The sequence below is a fragment of the Zingiber officinale genome, chromosome 1A (genome assembly GCF_018446385.1).
Source record: "Zingiber officinale cultivar Zhangliang chromosome 1A, Zo_v1.1, whole genome shotgun sequence".
Classification (NCBI taxonomy): Eukaryota; Viridiplantae; Streptophyta; class Magnoliopsida; order Zingiberales; family Zingiberaceae; genus Zingiber; species Zingiber officinale.
In genome coordinates this window covers 180,693,095-180,703,800 of record NC_055987.1, presented here as the reverse complement: position 1 = coordinate 180,703,800, position 10,706 = coordinate 180,693,095, and the positions used below count along the sequence as shown (strand labels likewise).

Below are 10,706 nucleotides of genomic sequence, written 5' to 3'. Positions count from 1 at the left end.
GCGCACAGCAAGTACAGTTGTCAGGGCCCAACAGCAGCATGTTTAGTATTTTTACTTACTATATGTATATGGTTTTCAACCTTTCACAAATTAGTTCATGGATTCAGGACAGTCCTAACAGTAGCTCAGTATCAGCTTAGCTCAGTTTTTAGTATCAGCTTAGTTCTTCATGGATACAACGTGATTGATATCATGTTCAGCTTTAGATATGCCATGATTGTATGCTTATATGCCATGCCATGTTTAGTTTATTCAGTATACTTAGCATATCCTTTCACACAGCATGATTTAAAATCATATTTGCATCGTATGCATGTTTTAGTGAGGTAGATGGTTTCTTACTAAACTTTTTAGCTTACAGATACTATTTTCCTTATACTGCAGATACAGGTAAAAGGAAAATGGACTAGCAGTGGAGGCTGGAGGTCAATGCAGATCAAGATGTGTGTGGAAGGAACTGGAATAAAGATCCTAGGGATCTAGTTTCATTTTATTATGCATTAGAACGTGTTCAGTATGCATTGGTACTTATAGCAAGCGTTATCTCATGTTTCTGTTAGTTAGCAAGAGAACAGTTTAAAACCTTGTTAGTTTTGGTTACCATATGTTTACATGCCATGAATTGGTATTCTATGTCTTAATCATGTTTAGTATGTTAGCCATTACTTAGTAGAATGTTTCTCTTAGCTTTTATAGTGTGGTGTAATGACTTTGGCACGCAGCAGTGCTGAAATCAGACCTTTGGGTCGAAATCAGAAACTCGGATCGATCAGCTGATCAATTCGAGGGTCTCCAATCGACCAACTGATCGACTGGGCGATTCAGCTCGCGAACAGTAGGCGTCTGGATCGATCAGCCGATCGATCCAGCCAATTCCGTCGCGAACAGAGAGCTCTGGGATCGATCAATGGATCGATTGACCAGCCTGGATCGATCAGCCGATCGATCCAAATTATCGTCCCGGCATAGTAGCATGTTGGATCGATCACTGGATCGATCCAACATATGTTCCGCATACAGTAGCCGGCTGAGTCGATCACTGGATCGATCCGACTATTCCAATCGATCTGTGGATCGATTGGGAGGTCTGATAACAGCTGGAAAACATATATTTCAGTTCCTTGACCATAGGGGATGTAGTATATGTTAGGTATACTTTAGATTACACTCCTTAGTACATGTAGAACCAAGAAATGTTAACAGCTTAGCAAAATTTAAATTAGTCCAGCTTCCGCATCTAGTTCTAGAGATGGTCAGGGAATAGTTTAGCACAGCATAATGTGACGATCGGCCTTATAGCCTAGTTAGTAGAAGGTGGGTCGTTACAATAAGAAATAATTCATACAGTGGCATCAAATCTCAGCGAGTGGTTAGGACAAGATGTACTGAACTTATCTTTACACCTGATTGCAGTAGGAGAAGGTATGGGAGTGCGGATAGATGAAAGCAAGTTAAGATACGTAGGAAACGAGGTTCAGGAAGGATTGGAGGAACCCATCAGGGTGCAGTGCAAGGATGCGAAAACAATTTTTCCTTGGTGCAGAGAGGCCTTATTAAAATCACCGGGAGGATCGATATCTACCTCGGCATCAATTATGTAAGAGGACCTAGATGATGACGATGACGTTGAGAGAATGACTCAAGAAACTAAGGAAGCACCAGAGGATCCCGAGGTAAACGAGGAAATATGGCTGTTAGAACAGGAACCAGCCTTGCCTGAGATTGTGCCACCCCAAGTGGAGTTAAAACCTCTACCGCCTAACCTTAAATATGCGTTCCTTGGTCCAAATTTCACATTTCCAGTACTTATTAATGCAAACTTGACCGAGATAGAGACTCAAAAATTGATCATGGAGCTGAGAGCACACAGAAAAGCAATCGGATACACCATTGATGACATTAAAGGGATCAACCCTTCAATCTACATGCACAGGATTTTACTCGAAGAAGGATATAAAAACTCAAATGAGCATCAAAGAAGATTAAACCGAACTTGAAAGAAGTAGAGAAGAAAGAGGTGTTGAAACTCCTTGATGCCAGAATCATCTATCCTATATCAGATAGTGAATGGGTGAGCCCAGTCCATGTGGTCCCTAAGAGAGGGGGGATGACGGTGGTTAAAAATGAAAACAACGAATTGATCCCAACAAGGATAGTTACAGGATGACGGATGTGTATTGATTACAGGAAGCTTAACAAGGAGACTAGGAAAGACCATTTTCCCTTACCATTCATTGATGAGATGCTGGAAACATTGGCAAAACACTCCTATTTTTGCTATCTGGATGGATACTCTGGTTTTTTTCAAATCCCAATTCACCCCCTAGATCAAGAAAAGACCACCTTCACATGCCCTTTTGGTACCTATGCTTATCGATGAATGTCGTTTGGACTCTGCAATGCACTAGCTACATTTCAGCGATGCATGATGGCAATATTCTCAGATTTCACATAAAAGATTATGGAGGTATTCATGGACGATTTCTCAGTATATGTAACGACTTCGACACCTACCTTCTGAATCTTTCCAGAGTTCTCCAGAGATGCGAATATGTAAACTTGGTTCTGAACTGGGAGAAATGCCACTTCATGGTCAAAGAGGGGATTGTGCTATGACACAAGATTTCGGAATGTGGAATTGAGGTAGACAAAGCTAAAATTGAGAAACTACCTCCACCTATTAACGTCAAAGGGGTTAGGAGTTTTCTAGGGCATGCTGGATTCTACAGGCGCTTCATCAAGGACTTTTCAAAATTTTTCAAGCCATTAAATAATCTGTTGATCAAGGATGTTGAATTCTATTTTGATAATGACTGCAATGAGGTGTTTAAGAAGATTAAGAATGCTCTCATCTCAGCTCCCATAATTCAAGCTCCAAACTGGGAACTCCCATTCGAGATCATGTGCGATGTCAGCAACTTTACAGTAGGCACAGTTTTAGGACAAAGGAAGGATAAAGTTCTACACGCAATCCACTATGCAAGCAAGACATTGGATGCGGCCCAGATGAACTATTCTACCACTGAAAAGGAAGTGTTGGCCATAGTGTTTGCAATCAACAAGTTCAGGTCCTATCTAGTGGGCTCAAAAGTAATAGTGTATTCTGATCATGCTGCCATAAGATATTTGCTTAATAAGAAAGATGTCAAACCTCAATTGATTAGATGGATCTTGTTTCTTCAGGAGTTCAATCTGGAAATCAGAGACAAGAAAGAGGCTAAAAATGTCATGGCAGATCACCTATCCCGAGTATGGCTGAATGGGCAAAAAGACATGGATTTTGATCCGCCCATTAACGATGTTTTCCCTGACGAGCATCTATTGGCAGTAGGTTCTGAAAGAGTTCCTTGGTATGCAGATTTTGTGAACTATCTTGCAAGTGGAGTGCTTCCCCCGAAACTCACCTGACAACAGAAGAGGAAGTTTTTCTTGGACGTCAAACACTACATATGGGATGGACCACTACTTTTTAGGAAATGCGGAGACATGATCCACCGAAGGTATGTGCCGGAAGAGGAGATCAAGGACATCCTATTTCATTGTCATTCATCATCTTATAGTGGACATTTGGGAGTGTCAAAAACAGCTGCTAAGATTTTGCAAGCAGGATTCTTTTGGCCAAGTCTATTTAGAGACATGAAAAATTTTGTGCAGTCTTGTGATCAATGCCAAAAGACTGGGAACATTACTAGAAGAAATGAGATGCCATTGAATTGCATCCTTGAAGTGGAACTATTCGATGTATGGGGGATAGACTTTATGGGACCCTTTCCTTCATCATGCGGAAACAACTATATTTTAGTGGCAGTAGATTATGTATCAAAATGGGTGGAAGTCATAGCCTCTCCTGCCAGCGATGCCAAAACAGTGATTAAACTATTTAAAAAGGTGATTTTTCTATGGTTTGGTGTGCCTAGGGCAGTTATTAGCGATGGAGGCTCACACTTCATTGAAAGGCAGTTTGAAAATTTGTTAAAGAAATACGGAGTCAGTCACAAAGTAGCGACACCTTACCATCGCCAGACAAATGGACAAGCTGAGATTTCAAACTGGGAGATCAAAGTAATATTAGAAAAGACAGTGTCCAACTCCCGCAAGGACTGGTCGTTGAAATTGGATGATGCTTTATGACCATACAACACTGCCTTCAAGACTCCAATCGGTATGCCCCCATTTTGACTTGTGTACGGTAAGTCGTGTCATCTTCCGGTGGAGTTGGCGCACAAGACTTACTGGGTAATAAAACAGCTTAATATGGACCTGAAGCTAGCTGGAGATAAGAGAAAGCTACAAAGAAACTCATCAATTAAATGAACTTGATGAGTTGAGGATAGATGCCTATGAACATACCAAATCCTACAAAGAGAGGACAAAGAGGTGGCATGATCAACATATCATGCGAAGGGAATTCAAAGAAGGGGACTTAGTGCTATTGTTTAATTCAAGATTAAAGCTCTTCCCTGGAAAGTTGAAATCAAGGTGGACAGGGTCATTCCAAATAAAAAAGATTTACCTGTTCGGAGCCGTAGACCTCTGGAGCGAGGAGCGTGGAGAATTTAAAGTAAATGGGCAGCGTTTAAAAAAATATCTCCATGATGTGCTGGTGGAGGATGTTATGCGAATATACTTTTCAGATCCACGACCACCTGAATAAACTGAAACGGGGTCGAGCTAAAGACCTAAAATAAGTGCTTGTTGGGAGGCAACCCAAGGGGTTTTCTTTCATTTTAGTTCATCATTCCTTTTGTCGTGAGTTTAAGTCGAGTGTTTCTATTATCTCTTTATTTTTGGGTATTCGTTTTCAGGATGTGCATAGCCTCCACGAGCTGGCTGTGAGCGTTTTCATGAGCATGGAGGTGATGGAGGAGCCGAAATGACGAAGAGTGAATCACTTTGAGCTTGAGGGAGCTGGCCGTGTGACCTCACACGGTCGTGTAAAGCCAATGTGGAGACTAAAGCCACGGGTCGTGCAACTCTACACGACCGTGTGGCTTGTTGGATCCCGTGATTGTTTTGATATGATCAACCAAGTTAGTTAGGTCCTGTTTATTTTTGATCCCTGTGTCTAAGTGTGCAGGAGCTTAGGAGCTTAGGAGCATAGGATGTCGAGTGGAAGACGCAGCTAGCGAGAAGTACGACACGGGAAGGGAGCCGACGGATTCGGTGCGTCCGAAGGACGAGAGAGCTGCGGAAGAGTACATTAATGGGCAAGAAGAACGTGCACGACGTTCGAGGGACATAAAACTAGGATGGAAGATTGCTCGAGGAGAAAGCCAGAAATTGGGTTTGGGTGAGCCCTATTTCGGTTGGCTGGAATCACCCAAACGCATGAAGCTTCGGAAGTCAAAGCAAAGGAGAAAGCGAGCTAGAAATGCAGCTCAAGGCGCCTTCATCAATATTGGAGGCGCCTCCACCTTTGAGGTACCTCAATCAAGCACTGGAGGCACCTCAAACCTTTGAGGCGCCTCAGCCCAGGTCAACTAGACCGTTTGTGCGCGGATAGAATTTTATCCGCTTGACTTGGTTGGAGGCGCCTTGAACCTTGTTGGAGGTGCCTTGGACCTTCGAGATAGAATTTTCAGGAGCTATTTAAAAGCCCCTGGAACTAGGAATTATTCATTCATTCAAGCATTCAACTCTGTAATCAATTCCTAACAACTTATGAGCTCTCTCAGTGTAAAAAGGCTTCTCCGCCTACAGTAAAGGAGACTTTCTTAGTGCACTTTTTCCACCGCCTTGGATTAACAACCTTCTTGGTTGTAACCAAGTTAATCGCTGAGTCTTCCTGCTTTTTTTTTATTTTATTTACTGTTTATCATTGTTGCTGTATTTTTGAGTTGAAAGTTCTTGAGGAGGGTATACTTTTTAGTTGCAGGTAATTCACCCCCCTTTTGCCGGTCCCACTACACCAACAAGTGGTATCAGAGCCCGATAGCCTCAGAAGGACTAACTGCCAACTGAAGCACAAAGATCGAGACAATGACCGGCGCGAACATTCATCCCCCGAAGTTCGACGGAGACTTCGCCACATGGAAGTGAAAAATGGAGGTATTTTTTAAAACTGAATTTGATATACTTTTAATAATGAAATATGGATATGCAACGCCAAAAGACAAAGAAGAGTACAACTGGACGAAGAAGGAGCAGGCCGATTTCATGGCCAACGAAAAAGCAGAATTCCACCTGCTCAGCGTTCTGCCACCCCAAGAGGTAAGCCGGATCGGAAGCTACGACTCCGCGAAAGACCTTTGGGAAAAATTCCTGGAGCTCCACGAAGGCACCTTAGAAGTAAAGCTAGCAAGGCGCGACATCCTCCGGACACAACTAACAAACCTCCGGATGAACAACAGTGAGAAGGTAGTGCAACTCCAAGCGAGAATCAAGGAGCTGATAACGCAACTGATGAATCTCGACAAATTGGTAACTAACCGAGATTCCATCCAATACGCGCTCAACGCCTTCCCAAAAACTCCAGAGTGAGCTTCCTTAGTAGATGCTTACTACATCTCTAAGGACTTTGATGTAAGTAGTTTAGAAAGTTTATTCTCTACCTTCGAACTTCACGAGTCTCAAATTGCAGAGCCTAAAGAAATAGTGAAGTCAAACCTTGACATCGCCCTACAAGCCAAGTTAGACGATCCCGACTCCGAAGCTTCGATTGACGAAACCGAAGCAGCGTTACTGGTAAGACGTTTCAATAAATTTCTTAAAACTAATAGATTTCGATCACAGTCGAGAAAGCATCAACACAACAGAAGGACGGTCCGGTGCTACAATTGCAACGAAGAAGGGCACATCAAAGATGACTGCCCAAAAATAAAGGAAAAGACAAAAGACAAGGAGAAGGTAAAGCACAAGTCAAACACCACTACAAGAAAAAAGCTAAACAACAACGCTTTTTTGGCGTTGTCGTATGTACTTAAAAAGTGATGTTGTAGATGGTGTTGTAGAAAGTCATATCAAAGACAACGCTTTAAAAGCGTTGTGGTTGGTCACAAAGACAACGCTTTTTAAGCGTTGTCTTTTCGTTCTTAAAAAGCGTTGTTATAGATGCTGTTGTAAAAATGCACATATCAAAGACAACGCTTTAAAAGCGTTGTGGTTGGTCACAAAGACAACGCTTTTTAAGCGTTGTCTATTCGTTCTTAAAAAGCGTTGTTAAAGATGCTGTTGTAAAAATGCACATATCAAAGACAACGCTTTACAAGCGTTGTGGTTGGTCTCAAAGACATTGTTTTTTAAGCGTTGTCTTTTATTACTTAAAAACGTTGTCTTTTTAAAATTTATAAAAAATAGTGTTTTTCTTAATTAAATAGCAAAAATTATAAAAAATACTCAAAATTTACATATAATTGAATATCCACAACCACAATCATTTTTATAATAAGACTATTTAACAAATAAATAAAACTTTATATTATACAAACAAAATGTATACATATTGATCCACAAATTAAATTTGTATCATACAAGTTATCCTTAACTTCATGACAATAATTTTTCAAACACACAAGTTTTACAAAACCTCATCATTGACTAACCGCTGTTGTTGGTGTCCATCGCATGGAATTGCTTCTTTAAGTCCAGCAATCTCTTCTTCTGAAAGGCTTTCAGCTATCACTCTTAGAGCCATCTTCTTCAACTTGTCATCAGCACACCTGGGGTTGTAGGCAATCAAGAAATTTTGTATGAAAACTTTCATACATGTAAATCTCGTACTAAATAATATGTCAATGTTATATATACATGTAATTCATACCGTAAGTGTGTTTATATCGTAACTGACAAGTTTTCTTTAGGGCCAACTTCTACTCAAGCTCTTTAAACACTGCATCAAAATAAAAAATTGGCATTAGTTCTGTGCTAAATGAAAATCATATTTAGAGGAAAAAGCGGGAGTGCTGTAGATGGATATATTAACCAAGCATATTAATGTTTGACCTGTCTTTACAAGTTCTAAGCATATATATTAACCAAGCGGGAGTGCTGTAGACTCCGAACCAAGTAAAAATAAACTATGTTAGCAATTGTTTTTACTTAACTTATATTCTGCTGCATTTTACTCAATTGTTTTTAAACGAACGTGAAAAAGCAACGAGTGCTATTGACATTAATTTTGAACTAGAATTAATTTTGAACTAGAATTTCTGTAATAGAATCTAACTTAAGTTATACCATGAGATTGACAATTATTTACACAATTGAGCTGAAGCAAGGTAAAAGTTCAACTTGACATGACACATTCACAGTCCCAAAATCGAGGACGACATTCTATTCCCTTCCAACACCCATGCGTCATGGAAATATATATATTAACAAATTGTAGACATTATCCTACTATCAAATTCTCAGAAGTCAGAAGTTGGCAATGGAAATGTGAATGCAGTTCAATTTATGAATAGCTAATGATCAACTAAGTTGATTTTGGTTAGCTTTCCAGCGAGAGCTTGAATAAGAAATCGCATGCAGTTTACAAGATTCTTAGTTCACGAAATTCCATAAAAACGGGTTAATTATAACAACATTAACTACCCATATTAAAAGATATATTGCATCTTTCAAAATAGGTTCACAAGAAACAAATCATCTAAAGAGGTCAATGCATGAAAACAAAATTCAAACAGCACACACCTAAGTTCGCTAACCATTGAACCAAGTGTACAATAAGCAAGTGGATTACATTTGTTATTTCAATTTTTATTCAAAAATACGATAATGATGAATAAGGAGAAATGAATGAAGTGCTGATAAAGATTTACAACTAGGCTTTTTTACCAAAAAAAAACTTTTAATTAAATGGATTTGCCTCGTACAGTAAAAAAAATCTTATTAAAAGGTTTTTCAAAAATAATCTTAACCATGGTAAATTACATTCACAATAACTTTCTAAATAATGAAAGTATGATACCTGATCCTCAAGGAATAATCTTGGCGGAGTACACCATGCACCCCGATGGAATTGATTGAAAGAACTGGTGCTGCTTAGTCCAGTAAAAGAGCTCACTTGGGACATTTGCGGACTTTGCTGCCCACCAACAGCAAGTTGCTCCTGCTCCTGATCTTGCTCCCTCAAAGCAATAATGTAATCATAGGTGCTGATTCCCTGTAAGCGCATCCATGTAGAGTAGCATGAGCTAGTTAAAGTGTCAATTTTCTCCAGAATTGATGAATAAACAACACCATATCGTTCAAATTCTACTATTTGTTTTCCACTATGGAAAATCTATCAGTTAAATAACAAGCTGTAATAGTTCAGTTGGATAATAAGTTTCAGTAATGCTCAGTGTATGGATGAATGCAAAGAATTTGAAAATATAAAAGATATATTCCTTGAAATAGAGATATTTGACCGGATACATAGGTTTGTTTTATATAAATGTAGGAGCTGTGTAACTGGTAGTGTTTGCTGTGTCACAAGTAGAAATATGAAAGTAGTGTACCTTTTTTATTAAAAGAATATGGAAGAAGAAAAGTTGTGCAACTGGAAGAGTAGCAACCATGGCTAATAAAGTGCACACAGCCTGCATTATAGAGACATTATCAAATTAGTATCAGAACCTTGAAAAATCCTCATTATGATGTGTGATTTTCATTCATTTTCTCTTCTGAGTACTCACCACCACAATGATAAAGGGTGCCAAGGAAAAGCTACTACCCAGCTTTGAAACAATTTCAGCAGAAAATCTCCTTCTCTCAACAAAACACAGTATCAGCACAAGCATCCCAACAGCCCACTGCAGAATAAGCTGGCCCAAGGTGCACAAAGCATGGAGACCAATCAATAGTCAATCAGAATGAAAAGGACCTGACATAAAATGCATTCTATGTATCAGGTCCTTCACGTACTAAGAAAATAGTATCTTCTAAGTTGATGCACACAGATGATAAATCTACACTAAGAAAATAGTGTCAATCACTATGATTAATGAATACAACTATTGGAATGGTAGGAAATATTTGTGCTTACCAAGAGAAGAGCAAACACCATGAGGATGAAGAACCTTTTGTAATTTTTTCTTCCTATGCAGTTATTGATCCACTACTAGGAAAGATGAATACTGCATATTACTACAAGATAACAAAACATATAAGGTTGTGAATGGAGAAAACCCTCACCCTGCAATGATGATCAAAGCCATCAACGCATTTGTCACAGACTCTACAATGCTTACTATATTTTAGAACCTGCAATACAAACAGATAGAAATCATTAGAGAAAAACCAAGTTAATATAAAACACATAAGAACTTTATTTTCTTGAAAAGATTGTGTGGCTCACCGTAAATGAGATCTCTATCACCTTTCTCCCTAATAACCAATATTCTGAATTATCCATCTTTTATGGTTATGCATTTGTCCAAAGGCCATCTGATCAAGCAATCAAAAAAAGTAAATTACTCATCTTACTGTCCTATTCTTTTTAAGACATCCTACCACACCACATGAGAAGCACCCACATTGTTTTGGTTAGCCTAGAAATTTGCAACTTATCACCTCGAATCCCAACGGTGGCATCACTCTGAATTATTGCACAACTTCTCCATCCATAGCAATCCAAACACCAGAACACGAAATGGCGAAGAAATATTACCTTAGTTAAGATGGAAGATTAAAAGTATTGATCAGGAAGAGACCAACAACTTTAGAAGCCTCGAAGTTTTAAATTTTGTCCATGCTGGTTGGCACAGGGAAAAAAAATTCATTCC

At 39.3% G+C, this 10,706-nt stretch overlaps 1 protein-coding gene across 1 annotated transcript; it reads right to left on the bottom strand.

Annotated features, from left to right (window-relative positions):
• Positions 1–8,788: 8,788 nt before the first annotated feature.
• Positions 8,789–10,336, bottom strand: LOC122007424 (probable protein S-acyltransferase 22). Its single transcript, XM_042563290.1, has 6 exons — positions 10,280–10,336; positions 10,117–10,185; positions 9,968–10,039; positions 9,618–9,746; positions 9,441–9,521; positions 8,789–9,103 (listed from the first exon to the last, which is right to left on the bottom strand). The coding sequence occupies exons 1-6, from the start codon at positions 10,334–10,336 to the stop codon at positions 8,789–8,791; spliced, it is 723 nt and encodes a 240-aa protein (XP_042419224.1).
• Between the last annotated feature and the right edge of the window lie 370 nt (positions 10,337–10,706).